The sequence below is a fragment of the Argiope bruennichi genome, chromosome 3 (genome assembly GCF_947563725.1).
Source record: "Argiope bruennichi chromosome 3, qqArgBrue1.1, whole genome shotgun sequence".
NCBI classification, from domain to species: Eukaryota; Metazoa; Arthropoda; class Arachnida; order Araneae; family Araneidae; genus Argiope; species Argiope bruennichi.
This window is the reverse complement of record NC_079153.1, coordinates 25,703,150-25,719,904: the sequence shown is the minus strand read 5'-3', so window position 1 is coordinate 25,719,904 and position 16,755 is coordinate 25,703,150. Positions and strand designations below refer to the sequence as shown.

The following is a 16,755-nucleotide window of genomic DNA, read 5'->3' as shown; positions in this document are numbered from 1 at the left end:
TCAAGCGTAATGTAGAGAATTTGTAAAAAAATTTAAAATGTATGTGGTTTGTAAAAAACTGAATAATGTATGGAATTTGTAAAGAAAGTTATGAATATGATTAAAAAAAGAGTATAAGGTTTTCCAAAACAAAAGAAAAGAAAAAACATAAGAATGAAATTTTTTGTATAGTACATAGAATAAGGAAAAAAAATACAAGAAGAATTTTTATATTTATAATGCAGTGAATTCTTAAAAGCCATAATGTATAAAATTCGCAAAAAATATCCATAGAATAATTTTGTTAGTATAATGTGTAGAAGTTGCAAAAAAGTATAATGCATAAGATATTTAAAAGCAATATATTTGATAATGAGAGGGATTTGAAAAAATTGTATATCATATAAATATGATACATAGATTTAAAATTTTAGTAAGTGTATAAGATTTGCAAATAATTGTAAACAGCAATTTTTAATTATAATGCGTATCTAAAAAGAATTACAAAAATGCATTTAAAATAAATAGAAGACATATAGAGATTTGATATATAATGTCGCAATTTCTTATTTGATGTATAGAATTTTGAAAAAAATATGTATTACGAAAATATTTCTTAAAACTATACTGCGTTTATTTCATTTTCTTTTTCAGCGCTTAGAAAAACATTTAATCCAGCGTCAGTTTGGTGAAATTATTCTTAAAATTCATGTCAAATATTAGATCTACAAATATCTAAATGTTTTTGAAATTTTATTTCAACACATTTTCTTATTGAACCATTTAAAAATAAAGCAAATTTGTCAATATATTGCTCAAAAACTAAAAATTTCTAACTGAATAAAAATATTATAATAGTTTTATTTTAATTCTTTTAAATGCATGTGTAATTAAAATTTCCCTATGATTAAATATCCTTAATTTAAAAATTTATAAAAATTTCTTCTATCAAACAGAAGTTATATTTGATATTCATGTATTTTTAAAAAAGACATTTGATTTTTGCTTTCATATCCCAAAATAAATAAATCAAAAGTGAAAGAATTAAGTAGCAAAAAAAGTGAATTTTTATCGACTTTGTAGGATTTTCAAAAATAATCCAGTGGATGTAAGTATTTGAAAAAATTTAATTTCATATATTGAGAAAATTTGACTTTTACAAACTTATTTCAACTCATTTATGAGCTTAATGGTTACAAGTTGTTTCTCTGATAAACAAAAACACTCCTCAATTATATAGCAATTGCAGTAAAAAGATAAAAGTATAACTTATAACAAGTCCTTTCTAAAAGTTTAAACTTAACTTTTGATATGAAGCAAAAGTTGCATTCGTCTGAAGCTTATTCAAAGTCGGTCGTGTTCAGTCTGTATTTGAGAAGCACTTGTAAATAATATTTTGTTGTTGAGCAGTTGCATCCTGGTGATCATATTTTGCTTTGAGTGAGATGCATGCGTCCGTCGCAAAAGCTGCTTGCGAACGTCATCGAGACGCATTTATTAAATGTTTCAAAATCAGCATTTGCTTTAAAAGCTTGCACTTGTCGCTGCTTAGCTTTTATTTTTTGCAGCTTTATCATGTGATTATAAATTGCTTTTATTTCGTAATTTAATGTTTCGTGCATTTTAAGAAAAACAAGTTTATGTGTTTTGTAAACGCATCGATAGTGCATTAATATAATTTAATAAATATAGCTGTGTGTTGAATATTTTAGAGAATATTAATAGTATGTTTAGTAGTGTTAATTCCTTTAAAGTATACAGGGTGTTTCAAAATGAATATCGAGATTTTAATTATGTACAAAACATCTCAGATAAAACATACATTAGAGAGTCAGCAACATACTGAAAATTTTTATAAGCCTTTTTTTTTAATTTTAAGAGGTTACTTAAGCATTAAATCCTATTAAGAAAAAAAAATCCCAGTTTTCGAGCGGAAAATCTGCTTTTCTTTATTTCTAAAATGCAAATCTGAAATTTCAATTAAGCGTGTGTACTGTATTTGATTACTGGCTTATTGACTGTGATCCTTCGAGGGTTAAATAAGATGTATTATTGATGTGCTGGATTCTGTTTAAATTGAAAAATCTGAACGCCAAGAAAGTGTGGAGGACGCGTCTAATGTGCGACTTCAGTTCTTGAAAATTTGAATTGCAATAAAGTTAACACATATTCTTTTATAAATGGTTAAATAATTGAAGATTTATAAAGAATTGTGTGTATATGTCCTTTCTATCGCATGAACCTACTCATTTGAGAATCAGGATCGAATCAGCTGTTGTAACAGTTATGTTGACCAATGTTGAGAACAATTCGTTTATAAGCATAATGTGTGTCTTCCGATGAATTCTATTCATATTCAATATTTTCACGAAAAATGGCTCAAATTTATCATTTCTTTCCATGCAGATAAACGTGCTCAAACTCAATAAATTCTTTTATAAATATTTCCTAGCTTTACAATCCTGATATTCATTTTGAAACATCTAGCATAAAATGCTTAAAGGTGAATAACTTTTCTTTTTTTCAATATTGCTGTTGTGGTTTAAATAGCATTTGATAACTATGTGTTTTAGTTCATGAAATAATTTGCATTGATGTAAACTATAAATATGTGAGTTTGCCTGAATTTCCTAGATATCATAAAGCATATGCTATTAAAGTTTATGTATATTCATTTGTATATGTTGTGAACTAGAAAAAAGTATTGTAAAGAAAAATGTCTGCTTTTAAACGTTTTGGGTGAAATTCTTTTTCAGTTTTCATTTATGCAGCGCATTATATACTTTACCATTATTAATTTCATTAAAATGTGAGTATTGAGTATCCTTTGCAAATTATAGTAAGCACATACGTAAACTTCTTTGTTTTATATACATTCCAAATACTTTAAGAAAGATATTTTAAGTTTCTTTTTCAATACATATATTAAAATATGAGTTTAAAATATAATTTTTTTTTGTATTTTCAAGTACTTTCGCCAAATAATCAATATTTCCTTCATTTACGATTTTTTGTTCGTTTGTTTTGAGTTTCTGCGTAAATATTTTGGTAATTTCTAATTCGAAACCGATGACTTTTGAGGGTCATCAATATAATTTAGAGCTTTGTGAGTTATAAAAAATATTCGTAAAATAAGATAATTTTTGAAATTGTAAAATTCTGGGCAGCGGTATATATCGTTCTCTCAATACTGAAAATATACGCCTTTATTGTTATATTGTATTTAAAATCAATCTTACTACTATTAAAATTAAATAAGTAATACAATACTAATTGAAGTAAAAGTTAAATAAGAAATACTATACTAATTAAATTATGTATACTACTATAATAATTAAATGTAAAAATAAATGTATTTTAATTCATCTGAGAGTTATATACTTAAATTTTATAATGTCATTCTTGTAACTGGCATTTTTAAACCCTTTTTAACACACTCAGATAGTTTAAGTATTAAACAATTTATAACTGTCTTAAATGGTTGTTTCTATTTTTAATGACTAATTTTTTAAAGCATTGATTCTCTGCGAAGAAAGTTTACTAAATGACTGAAATTCCCCTACTAAAAGCAGAAAATCAGTAGGAAAAAAAATACCTTTAATTCACCTTCTTCCTGATAAGCTTAGCTTCTTTCAGACTCCTTTTAGTTTTCTTGAAGCGTGTTATTTCAAAGATTGGCGCTGCCGGCGTTTTTTCGAAAGCCAGGCGCTGTTCAAGTTTAAAAACTTCCTGTAAATAAGATTTTGAGAGCACCAGGAGGCATAAAATGCAGGTGTAGCGTATTAAAAAAGAAGTCAAACTCCTTTGTCGCCTGCTCCCAGCGACTCCTAGAAGCAGAGAATAAGGGACCTTTGAACAAAAGACCTCAGAGTATTTGAGTTCAGTATTTTATTAAAGTATGGTGGCATTTTTTTTTGTTGCTGTTTGGTGGCGGATAGAATTTTGCAAATGAGAATTTTTGTTCCCTTTTTTTTAATTAAAGTTATAAATAAGAGAACGGGATATGAATTACGTGATGTAATATGACAACTATATTACGGAAAAGGAAATTAAACTTTTAATATAATTCATTGAGGTTTTACTACCTATAGCTAACTTAAAAAGATTCTACCTTATAAAAAGAACATCTATGCCTCTTTCACCATTTTATCGGTATTCATTGTGCTAAATATATGGCATACAGAGTGATTCAAAAGTCCTTAGGCAAGCCTTAAAGTATATTAAACAAATGAATTATTTTTATAAGGATGGTGTGGTTGGAAAGGCAAGAAGACTTGCTGTGACATTAGAACAAACAGGACATGTGTTGCGACAAACGGTAAAGCTTCTTCTATCAATATTTTGTAGAATTTTCCTCCGAATCATGATGGCATGAGCAAACAATATCCTACAGTGAATCATTTTTATAAGGATAGTGTGGTTGGAAATGCAAGAGACTTCGTTATATGGCATTAGAATGAACAGGACATGTGTTACGATGAATACCTTTTAATACATAATACTAGAAACATTTCTTCTACCCATATCTGGTAGAATTTTCCTTCGAGCTATGATAGCGCAACCAAACAATCTCCAACAGTGAGTCATTGTTATAAGGATGGTGTGGTTGGAAATACAAGAGGACTCGCTGCGACATTAGAATGAATAGGACATGTGTTAAGACGAACACCTGCTAAAGTGTAATGCTGGAAATACAATTATTACATTCATACCTAGTAGAATTTTTGTTCGAGAGATGATGGCAGTTGGTATGGCACGAACAAAAAGATCTCTTACAGTGTAAGTCCAGATGTAACTGCTGAAGTGTCAGTGTTTTTCAGATTTTTTATTGCTTGTGAGTAACTAGATATTGCCAAAAATCAGTTAAACATATTCATTTTGGAAGCTCTCGAAAATTGACTATCATAATGAAACATACCATATTTTGGCAAGAGAATCGGCCTGTGCAACAGCTAATTGTTAGAATATCAAACAAACCAATTAGCCATTGTTGCTGAGTTTGCTCCCTCATGCTCCTGTATAACAATGACTCTTCTATGTGTGCATGATGCGTCTTTAAACTTCATCTAACGAATTATCCCGTAGGTCATCGATAAAGTATCTAGATTTCAAGAACCCAAAAATAAACTTATCCTGAAAGAAACATGCAAGATTAATTTCAATCCCATTCAGTATCCTCATATTTCTTTGCAGGTTCATCGAGTTTAATATAAGTAGGAATAAATATTTATGACAGAATTAGAGGCAGAATTGGAAAACATACGGCGGTTCTCACATCTCTACGACATATTTCATTAAAATGACAGTATTTAAGAAAACTTTTCGTGATTTTGGTGATTTGGAACTTTGTTAATTGGTAGAACAGTGAATACTGGTTAGATTTATGTCATAAAATACGCTCAAGTAATTTAATCGTCTAACCAACGAACCGGAAGTCAGTTGCATACGATGGCACTTCCGATTCGTTGGTTACATACATCTGATGCAAATAATCTCGCATATGCTAGCTAAAATTTCGCATTCCATCATATTTTTGCCACCGCATACATTTCAAATATAATTATATAACAAAATTTTATTTAGAGCATGCTATCCTATTCGCATCAGACTTAGGAGCACATCTGACTTCCGGTTCGTTGGTTACAATTCTAGATAAAATGTTTAATTAGAATTTAAACATAGACATTCTAATTACAGGTCTTGAATGTAGGCTCAATGTTGGCAATTTCATACTCATTCTTGCGAGTTTCATTGCTTAGCACATGTTGGACCTCCGTCTCATGAAATTCGCTTGTCTATAATTGTGAAAGAGATACTAGTATTCGGCAGCGGATCGTCTAGAAAACAATCCCAGAAGTCTCTTGCAAACTCCAACTATGCGAGTAACAGCAGAATAAATTATCATTAAAACATCAGTCTTTATTTCAAAGAGAATCGTTCTAGATTATGATTAACATTTCTTTCGTATAATTCGGTCCATAGTCTTGAGTTAGTTGATGGCACTTCATAAGTAGCACTGAAGGAATTCTAATACTAATTATACAATCGAAATGTCATAAAAAATGTCAAAATATGAAAAAAAATATAAAAAGCTATTTCTTTGGTTTAAGTCGTTCAGTTGGCTAACTAAAATTGCTTTCCAAATTTGCACTCGGATAAGTTATCAAATGAATGGTAGAAGAGGGGTAGAGTTTGAAACATCAGTTTTCAGAGTTTAAATTTAAAACAATCGATTGATTTCAGAAGGATATGTGAAATGAAAAGTTGTTGGTGTCAAAAGGACTTATAAAATGAATTGTCGCATGTTATGATAACTTAATTAGATCAAGAGAAAAAAAATTAAAGTGCAACTTCTTTTTTTTTTATTTAACTAAAATTACTTTTTTTAATTCAGTGATTTTTTAAATTCATATTGAGTAATATTTTGAAGTAATTGGTAATAATTTCATATCGATGTCTATAATATATTTTGAAAAATTCGACTTTATAGAAAAAACAGAGCCGTCGAAAAATGCTTACAATGTGCGAATATGTTACAATCAGTCAAAATTCACCGCCTGAAAAAGAATTCTACTCTAAACGTGTTATTTTACAATTTCAAATGGTAATATAACGGTTAATTTTCAAAATAGAGTTGGAAATTGAATCTTAAATTAACATTTTGTCTCAATTATCAAGTATGGAGTAATTTTCAGTACATTTTAATCTTCTTCTGGAATTAATCGCCAAAACGTAAGATTTCTTTTTCTTGTTCAGCTATAGAGGTTGTTTTAAATACGCATCATCAACTTATACCAATAAAATTGCTGTTTTGCATTTTTTTTTCATGTAAAAGCGCAATTTGCCTGGCGTAAAAGTAGCAAGAAATAAATTCGCTTTAGGATATTTACAAAGCCACTGTTTAGAGTTCACATTGAACTTCATAAATTTGCAAAGAAACTTGATGAATTGCTAACTTTAATGAGACTGAAATTCATCAATTATTATATTTGAACATTTCAATATAGTTCATTATTTTTAGATAAATTCAGGCCTTTATATCTGATTTCATATTTTGTCCAATTCAAACGCAAAAGTCTAAACTCAGATTAATTCTCCAAGCATGAGGCCTTCTTTGAAATGCCTCATTATAGAATGTTAAATAATTATTTCCAAAATTTATATTTTTAAAAGAAAATTTGGCCTGGATTTGGTTTATGTAAATTTTTAACTTATAATCTATTCATGGGCTAAATTTGCATGTCAGTCAATTACAGAAAATTTTCTAAAAATATAATTTGGCATTTGTTTAAAATTTTGTGCGAAAATCAATGCTACATTTAATATATTAAAAACTTGAAATTTTATATAGATTTATACTATAGTATTAGACTTCAAAAAAGGGTTAAGAAATTATTTATATTCTATTTTTAAAATAATTTATTACTAACTTAAAAGTTATTTTATTCCATTATTTATTACTTTTCAAAGCATTATTTTGTTATCGTATACTTTTTAAAAATATTCCTAATTACCTCAAGTGTGTAGAAAATATTTATAATTTAAATTAATTCTGCTGAAATCTAATCATATTATGGGGGAGTTGATTAAAATGACTAATGTCTTTAGTTATTCTTAATATCAAAATTTTGGCAGCATTTTTTTTTCGCTAACCCTAAAAATGTTTTGGGTTTAATTTCAATCTCAACGACTACGATAAGATGCTAGTAAATGGGTTGTGTTGCCTGCTTTCAGACACATAGTGGTGTGCGGGCACATCAACTACGACTCCGTGTCCTACTTCTTGAAAGACTTTCTTCATGAAGACAGAGAAGATGTAGATGTTGAAGTCGTCTTCCTTCACAGGTAAGGCATACTCTCTCACTGTCACTTAGAAACCAAATAATGAATTTATTAAAAGTAATTTTATAAAACTACTTTTATAAAACACACTTTTATCAATTTTTTTATTGCTTTTCTGCCTTTAATTTATAATTTATTATTATTAATATTATGAATTCTTAATAAGATTTTTTCTCGGAAAGTCATCAACAGATGGCGCCACTCATACAGAATAAAATTTTAATAAAATTAATACATATGGATAATTATGTTTTGAAAATATATAAACAAACTATGTTGGTATTGTGAATGCACAAATATGAAAAATTTCAGAATTCTGATATAAATCAGGAAGCGAGAACAAAATAGTTGGCAAAATTTGATTTTAACAAACTTAAAACAATTCGAATTAAATGAAAGTGTAAAATTCATTGAATTATTCTTGTTTCATTGTGTTCTGAAAAAGTAAATTTCATTTACACCCCCTTACACTTTAAATTTCTTAGTTATAACATTGATGAGAAATTTATATCATAATGAATGAATTTTTAAATTAAGTTATTTAATTAAGTTAATTAAGTTATTCCCAAACTTCTGATATATTGTCAACAATATCTCAAATTAACTTTGTGGTTCTGCTCATAATGTGCCAGTTTCATTTTCTTAACTTGATGACACTTTCATTGAAATTTGTTTTACGGTTAGAAAGCTGGAATTTTATAACTGATTCCTGATTACGAAAATTCTGAAATTTTGTTCACGTATATTCTAAATGAAAAATGTACTATTTCAGTGTTTTTAGAATTTAATTATCAGTCTCGGTAAATTTAATCAAATTCTGGTTCTATACGGGTGGCGCCACCTAGTAATGAATTTTCAAGAATTTGATTACAAGGCATCATAACATTTATAACAATGAGTGATAAATTACTCTCTGAAAAACTAGAAAATAAAATAAAGTAGGAAATATCTTCTGTTATTTTTATTGATTTTATTGATATATTTTTATTGATATTTTATTTTAAATAATATTGATATTTTTAAATATCTATTCGGTATATTATTAATTACAAATAATCATACAGGTGTTATTAGAATTAAATTTGTTAATTGTCAGAATATCTTTTAGCACTTTTTAAATACCTTTCGTTCTTTTTCAGAAAACCTCCGGACCTAGAGTTAGAGGGTCTCTTCAAGAGGCACTTCACGACAGTCGAATTTTTTCAAGGCACAGTCATGAATCCCGTGGATTTACAGCGAGTGAAGGTAGGAACATTTATATTTATTTTCTGTAAAAATCTGAACAGCATTTCCTGTTTTCATCTTGGAACTTGATTATTATAATTACCTTAAAATTATTTTTATTTGTTAATCCTTTCAGTAAATCATTAGCACATTGACCAACATGTTGAAATACCTAGCATTAAAATAATAATGGGTGATGTCTTCATGCATATTTAGTACGAAACAAAAATCTAAATACTTTCTTATTTGAAGCAAAAAGGATTTTTCTTTTATTTGTTAATTAATTTATAGGTAAACTCATTAATTAATAAATGAAGTTAATTTTATTAATTGTAATAAGAACCATTATTTTTTTCATACATCAATCCCAAATTACTTTAATATGCTTTATTAATACTACTACTACTAATAATAATGAAGATTCGAATTTATAATCAGAAACGTCGTAATATGATAATATTTTAGAACTAACAAAATTTTAATTGTATCTTAAAAATTTAGTCTTAACAGTATAACATCGATAACATACAAAACAAAAGCATATTTAAAATTACCGCCACACAAAGCAGTGTAAATATAGCAGCTAAAACTTAGAAATTATTTATTATAAAATAAAAAATTTCATATATGCACTATCATTTATTAAAAATATGTTTAAAAATATTTTTAAAATTTATTAAAATTAGAGAAAAGAATTTGTTGGTATTCAGTTTTAAAGCATTATAAAAAGGTTTTCTTAGTGCGAGAATAAAATTCAAGGTTTATGAAGAAAAACATAAAATTTTTGATTAATTTTTAATTAAAATTTTAGAAATACTTAGTGAGCACTTAATACCCAAGGAATAATTATGAACCAAATTTGGTAATTTTTTTGTACAACGGTCAACCCTGTACAGCATTTTAAACATTTTTTTTTTTCATCGTGTATCTTGATTCGCGCATGCTGCTTTGTATAGATTGGCGGCCAATAAATATTGTTATGTTTAATATTTTAATATACTAGTAAATAACCAATTTTCATATTACATTTTATAAATAACTAATCGTTTTTGGTAAAAATTGTTTCCCCAGGAGTAATGATCGCTAAAATTTTCAATTAAATATTTTCCATAATTGTGTCTTGATGACTTCCTCAGCAACATATTCTTGAACTTCACATTTTGATATACATATAAATCCTGCAATTTTAAAAGTCTTACACCATTTTGTACATTTTACTATGTTTTTCATTCATTTTTTTTGTCAATTTTTAATTTTCTGGGGGTTTTTTGGTGCATTTTGAAACATTTTTCACATTCTTTTAATTCGAAATAAAAACGTAAAATCTGAAAATAATTTTTTAAAGAAATTAAATTATTTTAAAACCTACTCAGCCTTAAAAAGAAACCAATTCTTCACTTTTTGATGATTCAATATTAATCATCAAAAATGAAATATTAATTGCAATGATGAAATCTATTTCAATGTCACTTCAACATTGAAACATAGTATTGTAAAATATATTCAAAGCACTTTTTAAGAATGGATTAAAAATAAAAAAAGTCTACGAAAGTTCCTGTAAATAAAAAGTTATTTTTAAAAAAAATTAAGAGGATATAAACTTTATTTTTGTACTGTAATGTATCAGAAAATTATGTTGGAAAAAATATAAAAAAATTGTCTTAGTTTAATTAATCAAAACTTTTTTTAAATTGCTCTACAAGCCACATTTTCATCTTCCAAAATAACTAGGGAAAGTTCTAGGTTTTGGTGTTTATACAGTTCTAAAACATTCACATATAGGCGCGCCCACACTTACACACACACAAACCAACATTCATTTTTATTTTTTGTAGAGATTTCAACATCATAAAATACAGCTCTTATGAATAATTTAAAATATTATGATAAGAATAAAGCATAGTATAAACGAATAAATTTATATTTTAATGCTATATTTTATTCTTATCATAATATTTTATATTTAATGGCAGATTTAAAAGAAATAATGAAATACTTAAGACAAGTTACTGCGAAAAATATACTTTTTAATTTCCTAAAACAAAATCACGATTTTTTCCTTTATATTAAGAAATCCTCTTCTTAAAATTGGCGGCATTCTGAGAATTTCAATAGAGTTAGACCACTTTTGTCCCTCGATATGGCTGAATCATTCATTTTCTTGAAAAATCAGAAATAAAAATAAAGTTATTGACAATTTGATTAATATTTAGGAGATAATATTTATAAACTGGTACATTATCTGCAAATTACTTCATAGATATGGAAAAATTATTTTATACTCCATAAGAGAGACTAATGGATCTAGGACTACCAAATTTTAAACGTAGTTACTGCTTGGGTACTGTATACTTAAAAATATAATCAGTTTTGTTTATTGAAATATTAAAGTTATCGAAGTATTTTTATCGAGATATTGAAGTTATTCTTTAAACTCTGAATTGTAGTTGAAGTAATTTTAAAGACGAAATGGATTTTATACTAAACACTGAAAAAAATTTAATGAGATTTGAATCCCTATTTCAAGACATGGTAGTGTGATAATACTTTAGGAAAATAGTTTTTGCACAATAATAATAAAATTCATATTGCAAAACACTCATTTTCACATTATTTTAATATTAAAAAAAGGATTCACTTGCAGTATTAATTTTATTCTCATATAATTTTAATAAATTTTAAAGATATTTTAAATATATTGTATAACAATAATTTTCATTGCTTTAGCAATTGCAAGTATATATACATGCTTTGTAACAATAATACCATCAATCCGCAAACTTTTTTTTAAAAGAATTCCCAATTTAGAAATTTCGCACACAGTTTTCCAAATAAGATAAAATATTTTTTTAAAGCGAAGCGAATTATTATTAAATTCTATTCTATAACAGCAAGATATAATTTGAACTTTTAATAATAAACAATTAAACATAGCTCGAGTTGCGGGATGCAGCAAAAAATAGACTAGCTTGAAATCTATGCATAATAGGTAATTGTAGAGTTAAACCCGAAAAAGGGAATGGTTTTCCCACCTTTCTAGCATGCTATCGATAAATATATACATTTATTATTAAACTTATGCCATTGGCAAACACTAGTTACAAAACAACCTATTAGAGTATCAACCTATTGTGTATTAATTGCATCACTGGGATACAGTTAATACACAAATATAAGAATAAGTATTTTGGTCGCTTTTTTTCAATTGATTGAAATTAAAACTTAACACCTAATTGCAATTCTAGTCACAAAATTACACACCAATTTTTGCTTTTTTTAAATCATTCTGTTTTCGAGTTATTGCGTTTACATTCTTGTGGATGTGCAAGTCGACAGACGGTCTTCACTATGAAGGATTTGCTTCCAAATTTGATATGTAAAGAAATCCATCATTGATGATAAACCAAATTTTATCTTTCTAAATCTCTTCCTTCTGCAGTTATAATTTTCGCTTATACTCGGATAACCGGATTGACAGACTTTGTCTTAATAGATTTTATTCAAAATTTGACTTTAATCTATCAATTTAATGTAAAAATCATATCATGTAATTTATTTCATCTATCTAAATCAAAGCATTATCGAGTTATCTTATTAATAGATAGATACACCTAATACCACAAATATATTGTTCGGCGGTCTAAAACATGAAAATTTGTCAAAATCTCAAATTACAATATTTTACAATATACATAATTACAATATTTTACAATATACATAATTACAATATTTTACAATATACATAATTACAATATTTTACAATATACATAATTACAATATTTTACAATATACATAATTACAATATTTTACAATATACGAACTTTATAAAAGAGAAAGTAATTACCCTTTTCATCCAAGTAACTCTTATAGAGAATTAAAGCTGAAGAACATTGTTTACTCTCCGAATATTCAATACTTTGGCTTCTGATAAACTAAAAGACAGGACATACAACTTTAAGCAGAACTAGGAATCTTCCCAGAGTTACTTGAGTGGATATTCGAAATATCAGAAGTATCAAGCAAAAAAATCAGACACATTCTTTGATTTTAAATATATATATATATATTCCGAATTAGCGATATCAATTAAGAAAACTGAGGTCATCTAACTTTTAAATTTGAGTCTACTTTGTATCTAAAAGGCAAAGCGATTGAAATTAAATATTTATCTAAAAGTCCAAAACTCAATGGCTACCATCATTTCTATAACTAAAATTTATTTTTTAAAGCGGTACTTGAAATCTGTACAGGTCATTTGCGTATGGATAATAAAACATCCAATAAATCATTCTAATTCATTTACAAAAAATATTAGGTGTCTAGGAGCTCCCTTTTGTTTAATGTCAAAAATAGCAATTAATACTTTCTCCCTTATATAAGTCATTTTAAACATTACTGAACGTAGTATTCTTTAAACTCAAGAGAAAATTGCTATTTTCATGTGACAATAATAAAATGGCATGCTATTTTATATTCAGGCTTATTGTATCAAACAAATGAATTAAAAGGAAATATGTCAAAAATGGATGAAACATTTTCTTATTTGTTTCGACATAGTTAAATTATTTATATGTGGATCTTCTTCCGTGAATCTCATCTTATATTTTTATCTAAATATCATTGAACAACGATTTATCTTTAAAGACATAATCTGGATGCCATCCAAATCAATCAAAAAATATTTTAAAGTTTACCATATTTCAAGATTGTAGATAATGTTCCAAACTTTTCTAGAACTTGTTCTTATCAATCTCGCAACCTGTCAAAATAGCATTGATTGATAGTTTCATGATTTGTACGCAAATGTCCCGTACTCAAAAATTACACAGTTTTTAAAAAAAGAGATAAATGCATCAATCCTTAAACATTATCATGCTATGGTATTTTGGACTTGAGATTTGAATATTCTTTAATTTTTTTAATAGCACATAATCCATTTCTTGTAGAAAACTTTAACTACAATTCATCATTTTCTTTAGTGCTAAAACTGATATTCAGAATTGATAAATCCATTAATAAAAAAATTGTTAAATCTAATTTCGTAAGTAAAAGGTAATTCTTTTTTTCTAAGCTCCTTATTTTATATTAAAAGTCAAGAAATAATTCGTTTGCTTGTTATGATTTTGGAGTAGATTTTCTCGCTGCATAGCTTTTGTTAGGATGAAATCAATAAAAATAAGATAATTCACTTATGCATTTAGGAATGAAAAAAGAGTTCAGCGCAAATGAAAAAAGGGTCTCTATTTAATTATAAAAGCAAATATTTTCTAGTTTTTGGGAATAATGAGGTAAAATGTCAAAATAATGGTGACGTAGTGATCTCAGAACACATGGGGTAAAAACTGAAAATCTAATTTAAAATATAATAAATTAAGTACCTAAAAAAAGTTGCGGTAAATAAAATGCGAATTCGCATACTGAAAGAAATGAATTTATTAAAAATAAATATTGGCGTGGAAGATGTAAACTCGAATACATGAACAATAAAACAAATATTTATTTTAAAATGGTATAGAAATAACTGTTGCGTAGGCTTGCCACACAGTAATATCGCTCATATTTTGAGTCTATTAAAACATACTGTTACGAAATCGTCCAGTAAGTTTAAATCCAACAAGTTCGGTAACGGAAAGCTACGCTTTATTTCTTGAAAAATATTGTCATGTAGATACTATAGTATAGAACTCAATGACACACACAAGAGGTAGAGCTAAACCCATTTATTAACTGAACTCAGAACACAGTGACTGGCAAATCTTCTGCTTTTATACTAGCAGGGAAAGTTCCAGAATACTTTTCTGGAGACAGTAAGAAAAGTTCAGAACACTTGTCTGGTAAACTAAAGAAATGTCCAGAATCTTCTGGAACATGAAATCAAGGAATTAAATATTTACACAAACTGTGAATCGCACTGTCTCTAGCGGGATTCGAACTCACAATCTCTTGATTATGAGATCAGTGCTATGACCATTCGGCCATGGAGAGTCGACTGCCTCTTTTCAATGCGGCAATATGAAACAAATAACAAAAACGCAGTCGAGATGTATACAAAGGAAACAGCACTTGTAGATACTAACAACGCATGCAAACAGCAAATCTTAAGATAGGAAACATCTCAGCAAGACAACTAAAAAACTTACTTCAAAGATATAATCAATAATAAAAGTTAAAAAATAAAACCATTACTTCAAAGATAAAACCATTACTTCAAAGATATAATCAATCCTCGTGTGAAAACCTCTGTTTATATATTCTCCCAATACGGTACTGAATTTTCAAGAAGGATTCCCAATGGATATAACGCTAAAATCCTTACATTTTCAAAAATCTTCATTTTTATCGCTAAATTCCTCGTCAAACAGTCAAATGGTGACCAATGCCGAAGGGTTATTGATTATGTATGCATTACGAATATCTGTAATTCTGTCTTTTCAGTAATGGGATTAGCATTACGAAAAAATAAGATTACAGATTTGTAACGATACTAATAGTACGCAACAGAATTCACTCGTTCTGACCGCTGTTTAAAATTAGGAATTCCATCCTAAATTAGCTCATGCGTTACTTTAAAATAGGACGTAAATCTATCTAAACTAAAGTAAATGAAACGCATACTCAACTGCAATTGCCACTCAATCCATAGAGAAAATAAATTAAATTTAAGATGGCAAATCGAGAACACATACCAGCATTGGTTAAGATTTCATAAACTTTTATTAGTCTAAATGCAATCTACAGAAAACTCTTGATATCAATCACTCTTTCTTCTAATTTAAAATCGGACATTCATTCGGTTTAAACAAAATAATGACAAATCCTCTATTAAAATAATTTCCAATCAATGAATTTAGGAGTTAATGTATGAAGTTTTCTAGATTTTTTCACGCTTTTATTTCGCAGTTGTATGAGGGTTATTTTTTTGTGAATGTGAAGCATGTGAATTAAATATTTATATTTTTAATCAGATTTCGTAAAGTACATCCTATTTTAAACATTATTCATTATATAAACCAACGAGTTTTCAATTTTATTGACATCCTTAGACTCCATTTGCTCCGTCATATCAAAAATATAATATACGATAAAAGAAGATCTAGTTTAATAATCAGAAATTTAAAGAATAACAGTCTGCTCATCTAAACGAGGGGGGGGGTCTCTTCAAAACTTTCTCGTATGTTCTCTGATAAATTTATTATTCCAGACAACCACTTACATGTCTTTGGCGTACAATATTTACGAAATATTAACCTTTGGCGTGAATTTAGCCTTTTTACTGAATCTATCGAGTCATCCTTGGCGAGTTTCTTGGCGATTACTCTATGGCAAGCAGTTAATAGTATTCCAAAATCGAATTTATGTTTTAGACAGGTTTTTCCCAACCAATTGGAACAAAATTATGATCCAAAGCTGTACTTGTAGTCATAAAATCCAGTATCAAATTTGATCTATTTAAATCATTGAGTTTTTGAGTTATCAATCTTACATGTTTCTGAAAATACAGACCAAAAGAAGTTCAACCTCGTGTTCTATTTGCTTTAAAATTTGACTATAGATGTTTGATCTATTTACCAAATTTTATCTATCTAGCTCTATTCATTTTGAAGTTATCGTTTTAAATTATATTCTAACAGGCGGACTTCTTCTAAATAGGTTTTACTTAAAATTTGATAGAAAGCTGAAAATTTGGTGTAAAGACTGTATACTATATTT

The 16,755-nt window shown here is 27.5% G+C and overlaps 1 protein-coding gene across 1 annotated transcript in view; it reads left to right on the top strand.

Annotated features, from left to right (window-relative positions):
• LOC129962640 (calcium-activated potassium channel slowpoke-like) overlaps window positions 1–16,755 on the top strand; it is a 288,136-nt gene that overhangs the window by 189,671 nt on the left and 81,710 nt on the right. Inside the window, exons 9-10 of the mRNA XM_056076504.1 lie at window positions 7,714–7,824; window positions 8,961–9,066. Of these exons, the coding sequence (XP_055932479.1) occupies window positions 7,714–7,824; window positions 8,961–9,066 (217 nt within the window). The remainder of the gene's footprint in view (window positions 1–7,713; window positions 7,825–8,960; window positions 9,067–16,755) is intronic.